The sequence below is a fragment of the Mya arenaria genome, chromosome 15 (assembly GCF_026914265.1).
Source record: "Mya arenaria isolate MELC-2E11 chromosome 15, ASM2691426v1".
Classification (NCBI taxonomy): domain Eukaryota; kingdom Metazoa; phylum Mollusca; class Bivalvia; order Myida; family Myidae; genus Mya; species Mya arenaria.
Window position 1 is genome coordinate 14,472,901 of NC_069136.1, and position 16,839 is coordinate 14,489,739.

Consider the following 16,839-nt stretch of genomic DNA (forward strand, 5'->3'; position numbering starts at 1 on the left):
AGTCAAGGGCAGTTGTTTGTGTGACGTACTGCAAACGTCACAAAATCAAAATGGCTACCAAATCGACAGATGAGACTAATGAGAATAATGTTTTTATGGCGTATGGACTATGGTCTGCCGATTAAATATGCCAACGAACTAAATTTCGATTAGAAATAATCGAAAACGTCTTCCTTTGTCAATGTCAAAGATAGTAGATTTGAATAACCAGGTATTTAATTACATTGTAATATAAATTCGAGGTATTATGTAAACAGTATTTATAAAGCTTGTCGTCGAGCGCTTTATTTAATACTTATTATTAATATTAATTATCATCTAAATTCATCGTTTTGACAATTCATGGCAAACTAATATTAACTTACTATGTCTGTATTAGTGTATAGCAATATTGTAGGAGTTCACTATATGTTGAGCTCAGGTCTAGATCGTCCTTTTATGCGTTCGCTACAACAACAAATGGTCAAAATAAACCAAAGCCAGCAAGCCCTGCACTTGTTTATTAACATAAGCCATCAAGCCCTGCACTTGTAAAATAACTTCCAGGCTTGCACAAATTCTTGATTCTATAAAGCCTTGTAAATGTATGTCCCTGTTATGTGTCTGGTAGCCGGAGGTCACAATGTATTCATCTCTGACCTAGTATGTCCCTATAATATGTCACCTAGGGCGACAACCAGTATCCGGAGGTCACTATGTATCTGGCTCTGACCTAGTATGTCCCTATAATGTGTCTACTAGGGCGACAACCAGTATCCGGAGGTCACTATGTATCCAGCTTTGAACTAGTTTGTCCCTATTATGTATCTACTAGGGCGACAACCAGTATTCGGAGATCACTATGTATCCAGCTTTGACCTAGTTTGTCCCTATTATGTGTCTACTAGGGCGACAACCAGCATCCGGAGGTCACTAAGTATTCATCTCTGACCTAGTATGTCCCTATAGTATGTCACCTAGGGTGACAACCAGTATCCGGAGGTCACTATGTATCTGGCTCTGACCTAGTATGTCCCTATGATGTGTCTACTAGGGCGACAACCAGTATCCGGAGGTCACTATGTATTCATCTCTGACCTAGTATGTCCCTATAATATGTCACCTAGGGCGACAACCAGTATCCGGAGGTCACTATGTATCCAGCTTTGACCTAGTATGTCCCTATTATGTGTCTACTAGGGCGACAACCAGTATCCGGAGGTCACTAAGTATTCATCTCTGACCTAGAATGTCCCTATAGTATGTCACCTAGGGTGACAACCAGTATCTGGAGGTCACTATGTATCTGGCTCTGACCTAGTATGTCCCTATGATGTGTCTACTAGGGCGACAACCAGTATCCGGAGGTCACTAAGTATTCATCTCTGACCTAGTTTGTCCCTATAATATGTCACATAGGGCGACAACCAGTATCCGGAGGTCACTATGTATCCAGCTTTGACCTTAGTATGTCCCTATTATGTGTCTACTAGGGCGACCACCAGTATCCGGAGGTCACTATGTATCCAGCTTTGACCTAGTTTGTCTCTATTATGTGTCTACTAGGGCGACAACCAGTATCCGGAGGTCACTATGTATTCATCTCTGACCTAGTATGTCCCTATAGTATGTCACCTAGAGCAACAACCAGTATCCGGAGGTCACTATGTATCTGGCTCTGACCTAGTATGTCCCTATGATGTGTCTACTAGGGCGACAACCAGTATCCGGAGGTCACTATGTATTCATCTCTTAACTAGTATGTCCCTATATTGTGTCTACTAGGGCGACAACCAGTATCCGGAGGTCACTATGTATTCATCTCTGAGCTAGTGTGTCTCTGTAATATGTCTACTAGGGCGACAACCAGTATCCGGAGGTCACTATGTATTCATCTCTGACCTAGTATGTCCCTATTATGTGTCTACTAGGGCGACAACCAGTATCCGGAGGTCACTATGTATTCATCTCTGACCTAGTATGTCCCTATAATATGTCACCTAGGGCGACAACCAGTATCCGGAGGTCACTATGTATCTGGCTCTGACCTAGTTTGTCCCTAATAATGTGTCTACTAGGGCGACAACCAGTATCCGGAGGTCACTATGTATTCATCTCTGACCTAGTATGTCCCTATTATGTGTCTACTAGGGCAACAACCAGTATCCGGAGGTCACTAAGTATTCATCTCTGACCTAGTATGTCCCTATAATATGTCACCTAGGGCGACAACCAGTATCCGGAGGTCACTATGTATCTGGCTCTGACCTAGTTTGTCCCTAATAATGTGTCTACTAGGGCGACAACCAGTATCCGGAGGTCACTATGTATCCAGCTTTGAACTAGTTTGTCCCTATTATGTGTCTACTAGGGCGACAACCAGTATCTTGAGGTCACTATGTATTCATCTCTGACCTAGTATGTCCCTATAATATGTCACCTAGGGCGACAACCAGTATCCGGAGGTCACTATGTATCTGGCTCTGACCTAGTATGTCCCTATAATGTGTCTACTAGGGCGACAACCAGTATCCGGAGGTCACTATGTATCTGGCTCTGACCTAGTATGTCCCTATTATGTGTCTACTAGGGCGACAACCAGTATCCGGAGGTCACTAAGTATTCATCTCTGACCTAGTATGTCCCTATAATATGTCACCTAGGGCGACAACCAGTATCCGGAGGTCACTTTGTATCTGGCTCTGACCTAGTTTGTCCCTAATAATGTGTCTACTAGGGCGACAACCAGTATCCGGAGGTCACTATGTATCCAGCTTTGAACTAGTTTGTCCCTATTATGTGTCTACTAGGGCGACAACCAGTATCCGGAGGTCACTATGTATTCATCTCTGACCTAGTATGTCCCTATAATATGTCACCTAGGGCGACAACCAGTATCCGGAGGTCACTTTGTATCTGGCTCTGACCTAGTTTGTCCCTAATAATGTGTCTACTAGGGCGACAACCAGTATCCTGAGGTCACTAAGTATTCATCTCTGACCTAGTATGTCCCTATAGTATGTCACCTAGGGCGACAACCAGTATCCGGAGGTCACTATGTATCTGGCTCTGACCTAGTATGTCCCTATGATGTGTCTACTAGGGCGACAACCAGTATCCGGAGGTCACTATGTATTCATCTCTTAACTAGTATGTCCCTATATTGTGTCTACTAGGGCGACAACCAGTATCCGGAGGTCACTATGTATCATCTCTGAGCTAGTGTGTCTCTGTAATATGTCTACTAGGGCGACAACCAGTATCCGGAGGTCACTATGTATTCATCTCTGACCTAGTATTTCCCTATTATGTGTCTACTAGGGCGACAACCAGTATCCGGAGGTCACTATGTATTCATCTCTGACCTAGTATGTCCCTATAATATGTCACCTAGGGCGACAACCAGTATCCGGTGGTCACTATGTATCCAGCTTTGACCTAGTTTGTCCCTATTATGTGTCTACTAGTGCGACAACCAGCATCCGGAGGTCACTAAGTATTCATCTCTGACCTAGTATGTCCCTATAGAATGTCACCTAGGGTGACAACCAGTATCCGGAGGTCACTATGTATCTGGCTCTGACCTAGTATGTCCCTATGATGTGTCTACTAGGGCGACAACCAGTATCCGGAGGTCACTATGTATTCATCTCTGACCTAGTATGTCCCTATAATATGTCACCTAGGGCGACAACCAGTATCCGGAGGTCACTATGTATCCAGCTTTGACCTAGTTTGTCCCTATTATGTGTCTACTAGGGCGACAACCAGTATCCGGAGGTCACTAAGTATTCATCTCTGACCTAGTATGTCCCTATAGTATGTCACCTAGGGTGACAACCAGTATCTGGAGGTCACTATGTATCTGGCTCTGACCTAGTATGTCCCTATGATGTGTCTACTAGGGCGACAACCAGTATCCGGAGGTCACTAAGTATTCATCTCTGACCTAGTTTGTCCCTATAATATGTCACATAGGGCGACAACCAGTATCCGGAGGTCACTATGTATCCAGCTTTGACCTAGTATGTCCCTATTATATGTCTACTAGGGCGACCACCAGTATCCGGAGGTCACTATGTATCCAGCTTTGACCTAGTTTATCCCTATTATGTGTCTACTTGGGCGACAACCAGTATCCGGAGGTCACTAAGTATTCATCTCTGACCTAGTATGTCCCTATAGTATGTCACCTAGAGCGACAACCAGTATCCGGAGGTCACTTTGTATCTGGCTCTGACCTAGTATGTCCCTATGATGTGTCTACGAGGGCGACAACCAGTATCCGGAGGTCACTATGTATTCATCTCTTAACTAGTATGTCCCTATATTGTGTCAACTAGGGCGACAACCAGTATCCGGAGGTCACTATGTATTCATCTCTGAGCTAGTGTGTCTCTGTAATATGTCTACTAGGGCGACAACCAGTATCCGGAGGTCACTATGTATTCATCTCTGACCTAGTATGTCCCTATTATGTGTCTACTAGGGCGACAACCAGTATCCGGAGGTCACTATGTATTCATCTCTGACCTAGTATGTCCCTATAATATGTCACCTAGGGCGACAACCAGTATCCGGAGGTCACTATGTATCTGGCTCTGACCTAGTTTGTCCCTAATAATGTGTCTACTAGGGCGACAACCAGTATCCGGAGGTCACTATGTATTCATCTCTGACCTAGTATGTCCCTATTATGTGTCTACTAGGGCAACAACCAGTATCCGGAGGTCACTAAGTATTCATCTCTGACCTAGTATGTCCCTATAATATGTCACCTAGGGCGACAACCAGTATCCGGAGGTCACTATGTATCTGGCTCTGACCTAGTTTGTCCCTAATAATGTGTCTACTAGGGCGACAACCAGTATCCGGAGGTCACTATGTATCCAGCTTTGAACTAGTTTGTCCCTATTATGTGTCTACTAGGGCGACAACCAGTATCTTGAGGTCACTATGTATTCATCTCTGACCTAGTATGTCCCTATAATATGTCACCTAGGGCGACAACCAGTATCCGGAGGTCACTATGTATCTGGCTCTGACCTAGTATGTCCCTATAATGTGTCTACTAGGGCGACAACCAGTATCCGGAGGTCACTATGTATCTGGCTCTGACCTAGTATGTCCCTATTATGTGTCTACTAGGGCGACAACCAGTATCCGGAGGTCACTAAGTATTCATCTCTGACCTAGTATGTCCCTATAATATGTCACCTAGGGCGACAACCAGTATCCGGAGGTCACTTTGTATCTGGCTCTGACCTAGTTTGTCCCTAATAATGTGTCTACTAGGGCGACAACCAGTATCCGGAGGTCACTATGTATCCAGCTTTGAACTAGTTTGTCCCTATTATGTGTCTACTAGGGCGACAACCAGTATCCGGAGGTCACTATGTATTCATCTCTGACCTAGTATGTCCCTATAATATGTCACCTAGGGCGACAACCAGTATCCGGAGGTCACTTTGTATCTGGCTCTGACCTAGTTTGTCCCTAATAATGTGTCTACTAGGGCGACAACCAGTATCCGGAGGTCACTATGTATTCATCTCTGACCTAGTATGTCCCTATAGTATGTCACCTAGGGCGACAACCAGTATCCGGAGGTCACTATGTATCTGGCTCTGACCTAGTATGTCCCTATGATGTGTCTACTAGGGCGACAACCAGTATCCGGAGGTCACTATGTATTCATCTCTTAACTAGTATGTCCCTATATTGTGTCTACTAGGGCGACAACCAGTATCCGGAGGTCACTATGTATCATCTCTGAGCTAGTGTGTCTCTGTAATATGTCTACTAGGGCGACAACCAGTATCCGGAGGTCACTATGTATTCATCTCTGACCTAGTATTTCCCTATTATGTGTCTACTAGGGCGACAACCAGTATCCGGAGGTCACTATGTATTCATCTCTGACCTAGTATGTCCCTATAATATGTCACCTAGGGCGACAACCAGTATCCGGTGGTCACTATGTATCTGGCTCTGACCTAGTTTGTCCCTAATAATGTGTCTACTAGGGCGACAACCAGTATCCAGAGGTCACTATGTATTCATCTCTGACCTAGTATGTCCCTATTATGTGTCTACTAGGGCAACAACCAGTATCCGGAGGTCACTAAGTATTCATCTCTGACCTAGTATGTCCCTATAATATGTCACCTAGGGCGACAACCAGTATCCGGAGGTCACTATGTATCTGGCTCTGACCTAGTTTGTCCCTAATAATGTGTCTACTAGGGCGACAACCAGTATCCGGAGGTCACTATGTATCCAGCTTTGAACTAGTTTGTCCCTATTATGTGTCTACTAGGGCGACAACCAGTATCCAGAGGTCACTATGTATTCATCTCTGACCTAGTATGTCCCTATAATATGTCACCTAGGGCGACAACCAGTATCCGGAGGTCACTATGTATCTGGCTCTGACCTAGTATGTCCCTATTATGTGTCTACTAGGGCGACTACCAGTATCCGGAGGTCACTAAGTATTCATCTCTGACCTAGTATGTCCCTATAATATGTCACCTAGGGCGACAACCAGTATCCGGAGGTCACTATGTATCCAGCTTTGAACTAGTTTGTCCCTATTATGTGTCTACTAGGGCGACAACCAGTATCCGGAGGTCACTATGTATTCATCTCTGACCTAGTTTGTCCCTAATAATATGTCACCTAGGGCGACAACCAGTATCCGGAGGTCACTATGTATCTGGCTCTGACCTAGTATGTCCCTATAATGTGTCTACTAGGGCGACAACCAGTATCCGGAGGTCACTATGTATCCAGCTTTGAACTAGTTTGTCCCTATTATGTGTCTAGTAGGGCGACAACCAGTATTCGGAGGTCACTATGTATCCAGCTTTGACCTAGTTTGTCCCTATTCTGTGTCTACTAGGGCGACAACCAGTATCCGGAGGTCACTAAGTATTCATCTCTGACCTAGTATGTCCCTATAGTATGTCACCTAGGGTGACAACCAGTATCCGGAGGTCACTATGTATCTGGCTCTGACCTAGTATGTCCCTATAATATGTCACCTAGGGCGACAACCAGTATCCGGAGGTCACTATGTATCCAACTCTGACCTAGTATGTCCCTATTATGTGTCTACTAGGGCGACCACCAGTATCCGGAGGTCACTATATATCCAGATTTGACCTAGTTTGTCCCTATTATGTGTCTACTTGGGCGACAACCAGTATCCGGAGGTCACTAAGTATTCATCTCTGACCTAGTATGTCCCTATAGTATGTCACCTAGGGCGACAACCAGTATCCGGAGGTCACTATGTATCTGGCTCTGACCTAGTATGTCCCTATTATGTGTCTACTAGAGCGACAACCAGTATCCGGAGGTCACTATGTATTCATCTCTTAACTAGTATGTCCCTATAATGTGTCTTCTAGGGCGACAACCAGTATCCGGAGGTCACTATGTATCAATCTCTGAGCTAGTGTGTCTCTGTAATATGTCTACTAGGGTGACAACCAGTATCCGGAGGTCACTATGTATTCATCTCTGACCTAGTATGTCCCTATGATATGTCTACTAGGGCGACAACCAGTATCCGGAGGTCACTATGTATTCATCTCTGACCTAGTGTGTGTCTACCAGGGTGACAACCAGTATCCGGAGGTCACTATGTATCTGGCTCTGACCTAGTATATCCCTATAATATGTCACCTAGGGCGACAACCAGTATCCGGAGGTCACTATGTATCCAACTCTGACCTAGTATGTCCCTATTATGTGTCTACTAGGGCGACCACCAGTATCCGGAGGTCACTATATATCCAGATTTGACCTAGTTTGTCCCTATTATGTGTCTACTTGGGCGACAACCAGTATCCGGAGGTCACTAAGTATTCATCTCTGACCTAGTATGTACCTATAGTATGTCACCTAGGGCGACAACCAGTATCCGGAGGTCACTATGTATCCAGCTCTGACCTAGTATGTCCCTATTATGTGTCTACTAGGGCGACAACCAGTATCCGGAGGTCACTATGTATTCATCTCTGACCTAGTATGTCCCTATAATGTGTCTACTAGGGCGACAACCAGTATCCGGAGGTCACTATGTATTCATCTCTTAACTAGTATGTCCCTATAATATGTCTACTAGGTCGACAACTAGTATCCAGAGGTCACTATGTATCCAGCTGTGACCTAGTATGTGTCTACTAGGGCGATAACCAGTATCCGGAGGTCACTAAGTATTCATCTCTGACCTATTATGTCCCTATAATATGTCTACTAGGGCGACAACCAGTATCCGGAGGTCACTATGTATTCATCTCTGACCTAGTATGTCCCTATAATATGTCTACTAGGGCGACAACCAGTATCCGGAGGTCACTATGTGTTCATCTCTGACCTAGTATATGTCTACCAGGGTGACAACCAGTATCCGGAGGTCACTATGTATTCATCTCTGACATAGTATGTCCCTATAATATGTCTACTAGGGCGACAACCAGTATCCGGAGGTCACTATGTATTCATCTCTGACCTAGTATATGTCTACCAGGGTGACAACCAGTATCCAGAGGTCACTATGTATTCATCTCTGACCTAGTATGTCCCTATAATATGTCTACTAGGGCGACAACCAGTATCCGGAGGTCACTAAGTATTCATCTCTGACCTAGTATGTCCCTATAGTATGTCACCTAGGGCGACAACCAGTATCCGGAGGTCACTATGTATCTGGCTCTGACCTAGTATGTCCCTATGATGTGTCTACTAGGGCGACAACCAGTATCCGGAGGTCACTATGTATTCATCTCTTAACTAGTATGTCCCTATATTGTGTCTACTAGGGCGACAACCAGTATCCGGAGGTCACTATGTATTCATCTCTGAGCTAGTGTGTCTCTGTAATATGTCTACTAGGGCGACAACCAGTATCCGGAGGTCACTATGTATTCATCTCTGACCTAGTATGTCCCTATTATGTGTCTACTAGGGCGACAACCAGTATCCGGAGGTCACTATGTATTCATCTCTGACCTAGTATGTCCCTATAATATGTCACCTAGGGCGACAACCAGTATCCGGAGGTCACTATGTATCTGGCTCTGACCTAGTTTGTCCCTAATAATGTGTCTACTAGGGCGACAACCAGTATCCGGAGGTCACTATGTATTCATCTCTGACCTAGTATGTCCCTATTATGTGTCTACTAGGGCAACAACCAGTATCCGGAGGTCACTAAGTATTCATCTCTGACCTAGTATGTCCCTATAATATGTCACCTATGGCGACAACCAGTATCCGGAGGTCACTATGTATCTGGCTCTGACCTAGTTTGTCCCTAATAATGTGTCTACTAGGGCGACAACCAGTATCCGGAGGTCACTATGTATCCAGCTTTGAAGTAGTTTGTCCCTCGTATGTGTCTACTAGGGCGACAACCAGTATCTTGAGGTCACTATGTATTCATCTCTGACCTAGTATGTCCCTATAATATATCACCTAGGGCGACAACCAGTATCCGGAGGTCACTATGTATTCATCTCTGAGCTAGTGTGTCTCTGTAATATGTCTACTAGGGCGACAACCAGTATCCGGAGGTCACTATGTATTCATCTCTGACCTAGTATGTCCCTATTATGTGTCTACTAGGGCGACAACCAGTATCTGGAGGTCACTATGTATTCATCTCTGACCTAGTATGTCCCTATAATATGTCACCTAGGGCGACAACCAGTATCCGGAGGTCACTATGTATCTGGCTCTGACCTAGTTTGTCCCTAATAATGTGTCTACTAGGACGACAACCAGTATCCGGAGGTCACTATGTATTCATCTCTGACCTAGTATGTCCCTATTATGTGTCTACTAGGGCAACAACCAGTATCCTGAGGTCACTAAGTATTCATCTCTGACCTAGTATGTCCCTATAATATGTCACCTAGGGCGACAACCAGTATCTGGAGGTCACTATGTATCTGGCTCTGACCTAGTTTGTCCCTAATAATGTGTCTACTAGGGCGACAACCAGTATCCGGAGGTCACTATGTATCCAGCTTTGAACTAGTTTGTCCCTATTATGTGTCTACTAGGGCGACAACCAGTATCCGGAGGTCACTATGTATTCATCTCTGACCTAGTATGTCCCTATAATATGTCACCTAGGGCGACAACCAGTATCCGGAGGTCACTATGTATCTGGCTCTGACCTAGTATGTCCCTATTATGTGTCTACTAGGGCGACAACCAGTATCCGGAGGTCACTAAGTATTCATCTCTGACCTAGTATGTCCCTATAATATTTCACCTAGGGCGTCAACCAGTATCCGGAGGTCACTTTGTATCTGGCTCTGACCTAGTTTGTCCCTAATAATGTGTCTACTAGGGCGACAACCAGTATCCGGAGGTCACTATGTATCCAGCTTTGAACTAGTTTGTCCCTATTATGTGTCTACTAGGGCGACAACCAGTATCCGGAGGTCACTATGTATCTGGCTCTGACCTAGTATGTCCCTATAATGTGTCTACTAGGGCGACAACCAGTATCCGGAGGTCACTATATATCCTGATTTGACCTAGTTTGTCCCTATTATGTGTCTACTTGGGCGACAACCAGTATCCGGAGGTCACTAAGTATTCATCTCTGACCTAGTATGTCCCTATAGTATGTCACCTAGAGCGACAACCAGTATCCGGAGGTCACTATGTATCTGGCTCTGACCTAGTATGTCCCTATTATGTGTCTACTAGGGCGACAACCAGTATCCGGAGGTCACTAAGTATTCATCTCTGACCTAGTATGTCCCTATAGTATGTCACCTAGAGCGACAACCAGTATCCGGAGGTCACTATGTATCTGGCTCTGACCTAGTATGTCCCTATTATGTGTCTACTATGACCACAACCAGCATCCGAAGGTCACTATGTATCCTGCTCTGACCTAGTATGTCCCTAATATGTGTTTTCTAGGTCGACAACCAGTATCCGGAGGTCACTATGTATTCATCTCTGACCTAGTATATGTCTACCAGGGTGACAACTAGTATCCGGAGGTCACTATGTATTCATCTCTGACCTAGTATGTCCCTATAATATGTACTAGGGCGACAACCAGTATCCGGAGGTCACTATGTATTCATCTCTTAACTAGTATGTCCCTATAATGTGTCTACTAGGGCGACAACCAGTATCCGGTGGTCACTATGTATTCAGCTATGTCCTAGTTTGTCCCTGTTATGTGTCTACAAGGGCGACAACCAGTATCCAGAGGTCACTATGTATTCATCTCTTACCTAGTATGTCCCTATAATATGTCACCTAGGGCGACAACCAGTATCCGGAGGTCACTAAGTATTCATCTCTGACCTAGTTTGTCCCTGTTATGTGTCTACGAGAGCGACAACCAGTATCCGGAGGTCACTAAGTATTCATCTCTGACCTAGTTTGTCCCAATAATGAGTCTACCAGGGCGACAACCAGTATCCGGAGGTCACTAAGTATTCATCTCTTATCTAGTATGTCCCTATAATATGTCTACTAGGTCGACATATTATTAACAAAGTAGAATTGTACTTTTCAGGACATATTATATAGTTTCAAGCATAATATGAATTTCAAATGAATGTTAGTCCTTTTTGCCTTTTTGTCGTGGTTAATTCTAAATTGTTTTGTATTTAATAATCCAGTTTCACTTCTGAGGAATAGCAAGAAACTGTGAGTCATCTGTTAGACATGCCGAGCAGTGAACAAGTACAGACTCTTTACGGGATACCGATGAGGCAACAAAACCTTACCCTTTTCAAGATCAAGAAGAATGGTGAAACCACCACACAGATATCCATACAAGTAAGGAAATAAAAGAATTTTGGACATGAAGATTTTTTAAGATTAATAAAAAAATATGATAAAAAGAAATGTTCTGGCAAAAAACTAAGAAATTAATAAAATTGTCATACATGGGTAAAACTGAAGTGATTCCCTTCCGGAATTTTTCCCTAGTGAAAATGTGTTTGTACATGAATCCAAGTAGTTCTTAATTGATGTTACATTAATTAAACATTCAGTGCTTGATGATAATTGATAATGTAATTAAGATTAAACTGAACTAACAAATACCTCAAGTGGTCAAGGGACTTTCACAGAAAACTGTTTGTTCAGTTCTTGACATAACATTCGCAATCCTGAGAAGCAGATACTTATCAGAGACTTACCCTTGTAATATGATAATAATCTATGTTGAAGCTTAACTGACTGATCACCTGGACAAATTGGGAAAAACTGTACTTACTTATTTGGTTAGCATATTTCAGAAAACAGTATGTTTTTGTAACAATAAAAAATGATGATAAATGTATATATTTTTATTTCTTAAACAAAATGGGAAAAGTCTTATAAAGGATTGTCATGACATATATGCTTGTGAAGGTGTTGTTCTTAGATATAATTGTTTAAATGGTAATGACAAGCACCACACTTAGATCATAAGAACATTTTATAACTGTATATAAAGGCAATTGACCATAAATCATTCATTGTCCAATTTCAAGAAAGTCAACTGGTTGAATGTGTCTTAGGTTGAATAATGTGTTTACAGTATTGCCATTCAAAGCTGCAATTTAAAACCACCAAAAAAATTATCCATGGTACCGTATGTGTAATGTCTGTGTCACATAGTTATGAAATACCATAATTACAGTCCTGCAGTTTTTGCCAGGTTTCTTGATTCTGGCAGCTTTTGAAGACTCACTTCACAGCTTAGTGTTTATTATTGTTACTGTTTATTATGTATGTACTTGAGATAACCAATTTCTGTCAGCAAGGGCCCATCTGGAAGTAGTTCCAAGGGTATGATTGACATATGGATTTGGTGGAAGTATTCTGAAAGGATGACTGTGTTGCATGGGTGTGGCTTATTAAAAATGGGAACTTGTATGTTTGTTATGTGAGTGATTGGTCAGTTCATGTAAGAAGCTGGGAGTTAATGGTTGAAAGTGTAAGGTTCATGTTTGAGCACTTCTATAGGAAAAAGGACTTACTCTTGCTATTATACAGTTATATGTATTAATGACTTAAACAAGTAATAAACAAGTAATAATTCAATCATCATATATTTAAATTCTATTTTTGGCATTGTATGTTTTTGGATAACCCAAATTAGGTCAGGAGTGAAACATTTGCTCTTAAATGATCCAATGTGCTACAAATAGAACAAACATGTATCCAAATGCATTTCTCCAAGAAGTGTGTGTCTTGGAGAAATGACATGTGACAGTCTTGAGTGAAGTTTGTGTTCACTCACATCATGCACAACATTAAAATGCCGTCAGTTGGGCAGGGTAGATTTACCATTATAAAATGTTTTCATGGAAGCACAGCTGCTGAAGATGCTAACACATTGATTTTTGATTATGAAATAGCAACAATGTCTTCCTTTGTCGAGGTCAAAGGGAAAAAAATGGACTTACCAGGTATTTTATAAAATTACAGTATCATTTTGATCATAATGTTAATTATTACCTTCAAGTGTTTTTTTATAGTTTGTGCTAACCAACCAATTTCTACTGGTTGGCTACTAAATGCAAATGAATGTTGTTTTTAAAATTTGTTAGTGGCTTGGTATAGGCCCAATATGTTTGTGTTTTTCCAGATCTGTCGAAGCTCAGGAAAAAACAAATTTTTTGGGAAGAACACTCCAGTGAAAGGCTGCCACTGTCATTTGATGGGGTACCATTCATGATCCTAGGTAGGGAGGTGCGGGAATGCTGCCATGGTCCGGACAGGCACCGAGCAGAGAAAATAAAGCCAACCCAAACAAGGAATTTAGGAAAGGTTAGTTCAAAAAGTTTTCTATATTAGCTAACAGCTTTATATACTGATTCAAAGTCTCTGCCAATTTTAGTATCTGAAGGTATTTTAACTAATCTAGCAGTATCTTTATTTGGAAACATGAACATTATGTTTCAAACTTGAAATGTTATTAAATGAAATCTGAAATAATTATTTTCGATTTCTTTTACTTGGAACATTTGAATATTTTATTCAATGTAACTGAAATTACATTCACTTTTGGGCTTGTTATATTTGCCCAGTTTACCAGCCAAAAGGATGAGAATAAAACCTGTTGGTTCTCATAAATATTTTGCATTAAGCACTTGCAATTTTTTTTTATCCCTTTTTCTTAAATAAAAACCATTACATGGCCTTCTGATTTGGTAAGAGCTATAGGAAGAGATATCCTTTGGAGGGACAGGATCTCCTTATTGGTCGCCATGCATTCTACAGGTATACCAAATAGTCCATGTAATGTTCTAAAAACTTAGGGACATTTATTTATTTTGAATATAGGAAACAAATAGTGTAAAATTTATCATTATATCTTGATTGAAACAGGCTGACCATGCGTATAGTGCACAAGGGCGGAAATTAATCCAGACAACAACAAAAATGAATTGTCCAGCTGCTATTCATGTGAGGTCCATTTTGCGTTTCCCATCTTATAAGGTGAGATTACATTATATTCCTCTCTTCAAATCCATAATACACAAATTTCAAGAGAAATGGGGAAAAGTTTAAATTTACTGGTACTTATGTGGTAGACAATCTTGCGAATTTAAAATATATTAACCCAAAACTGCACAAGATATATGTGTCGCTAACTATGTGATATATCAGTTAGTACTAAGATTCAATGCATTGTACACAACAATATCAATTTTATGTAAGGTATGACAAATTCCTTTCCTCATATAATGCTGTGTTCATTTGCACAAAATTAAGAATGAATTTACCTGCTATTCTGTTGTTGTTTTTTAAGACTGAACACAACTCTGAATGGGCCAGAAGAAAACAGAGCAAGAATCTTCGTGCTGATCTCAATGATGAATCAAAGGAAGTTTCGTTTCAGCACTATATGTATATTGCACTCCCAGACACAGAGGCTCACAAGAACCATCTCACTGAAGAGGTTTGTTTCCCCTGATAAATTATGTGTTTACCTATGCAACACACGTCCTGTGAATGACAATGATCATTATCCATTTAAGGGTTTTTATGTATTTATATAGGGCTTTCCCTAGTGTTCGTAGCTATCCTATTCATAGAATTATACAAAAACAAATTGAAAATGATCCAATTTAAAACAAAAATGTCACATGTTACATTAATAAGCTTTTAAATCCTAAGGTGTCAGGAAATACCTCAAAATATTACATGTATATAGATTTTTTCCGTATTATTTAGTACTCATAAAGATGATGTGAAGCCCTGGCAACTATATTATAAGCTTCTGTAGTCAATCCGAATTATTTTTACTAAAGTTGGATTTTTTAAATCAAAATCTTGCCATAGGTTGGTGCTATGACCCATCATGCTGACAAAAAAGTCATAGACAAAATTCATTGTCTGGTGGCCGAGGGTGTAAGGGACGTTGCTGAAATGAAGAGGCACATTTATTCTTTTTCAAAGACAAACTTCCCTTTAGTACCCGAGACAAGCAACCGGTTTTATCCTTCCAACAAGTGTCTTCGAAATCATATGTATTCTTCACTCAGCTTATCTCAGTAAGAACATATTAAATCCATTACATCCATATTCCCTTTCAGTGACATAACTTAATTAAGAAGTGATGTCAAACTGTTTTTAAATTATAACTTTCAAATTGTTTTCCTAATGTTTTATTTCCAAACATTTTTAAATAGTTCTCTTTAGTGGCATGTGGGGTATGAATCCCTATTGGGAATTTTCTATTTCTAAGCAAACATGAATTTGAGAATAGAAAAAAAGTAAAATTAAACCTTTTTTATATATCTTTTGATCCCCAAATTTTACAGATTTTCAATGGAGGATCAAGAAAACCTGAAGCAGAATATTGTAAAGTGGAGGAATGAAGAACCTGATGATAATTTTTTCTTTGTACCAAGGTAAATCATTACATGCTACAGATTGTCATTGTACTGTTGCAAGATGTTATACAAAATGTATTGCATGATAAGTTCTTTTTAAATATACACATTTTGTAAATGATTATTTTGATTGTGTTTTAGAAGTCGTTGACCACAAAAGACAATCCCAAAGAGCACAATATGGAGTATCTTATTAACAGTAATAAAATGTGCATTATTGGAAACTTGTAACAGAAATGACTGAAGCAGAGGCATGTCTCTCCCATTCCTGGTCAGACATGATTGTTTTTGAAGGTTATTAACATAAAGTATATTATAAATATTTATTTATATTCTAGCCCTAAAGATGATGAAGGGGAGGACTTTTTATTTGTTTGCCAAACTGCATGGCAAAGGAGACTTTTGTCAATATATGGCAATGAAATCTGCTTGATGGATGCCACATATGGCATATGTAAAAGTGAGATAGCTTTGTACTTTATTTGTGTTTCTACAAATATTGGATACATAACAGTGGGATGCTTTATTTTACCCTCTGAGACAATTAAGAACATTACCAGAGGCCTCGATGTATTGAAGCAGTGGAATCCAGACTGGACACCAACCTTTTTCATGACTGATTATGATGAAAAAGAGATAGCAGCCATAGAGATAACATTTCCAGGTACATAAACAAATGATAGAATTGACCTTTTTTTCTTGAATTCCATACTGTTGCAACTGAAGTAAAAGAGAAAATTGGCCCTGAAAAACTTTCTGCAAATATGCATATAGAGATAAAACACCCTGGAATAGCTAGCTATGTGACATTAAGCTAATATATTTGAGTGCGTTTAGATTGACAATATGGTAGAGTATGTTATCCAAAAGGCATATTTTAACGGGATAAAAATAATTTCATGCATAATTTGATGCTAGTTTAATAGGTTTTCTTTGAAAGACTAATTGTAGAAGTATATATATAAATCACCTTGTA

At 41.0% G+C, this 16,839-nt stretch overlaps 1 protein-coding gene across 1 annotated transcript in view; it reads left to right on the plus strand.

The window, feature by feature from the left end:
- Positions 1-7: 7 nt before the first annotated feature.
- LOC128219134 (uncharacterized) overlaps positions 8-16,839 on the plus strand; it is a 30,061-nt gene continuing 13,229 nt past the window's right edge. The window contains exons 1-8 of the mRNA XM_052926954.1: positions 8-211; positions 11,649-11,808; positions 13,610-13,791; positions 14,353-14,463; positions 14,777-14,926; positions 15,310-15,521; positions 15,792-15,881; positions 16,202-16,527. Of these exons, the coding sequence (XP_052782914.1) occupies positions 13,696-13,791; positions 14,353-14,463; positions 14,777-14,926; positions 15,310-15,521; positions 15,792-15,881; positions 16,202-16,527 (985 nt within the window). The 5' untranslated portion in view covers positions 8-211; positions 11,649-11,808; positions 13,610-13,695. The remainder of the gene's footprint in view (positions 212-11,648; positions 11,809-13,609; positions 13,792-14,352; positions 14,464-14,776; positions 14,927-15,309; positions 15,522-15,791; positions 15,882-16,201; positions 16,528-16,839) is intronic.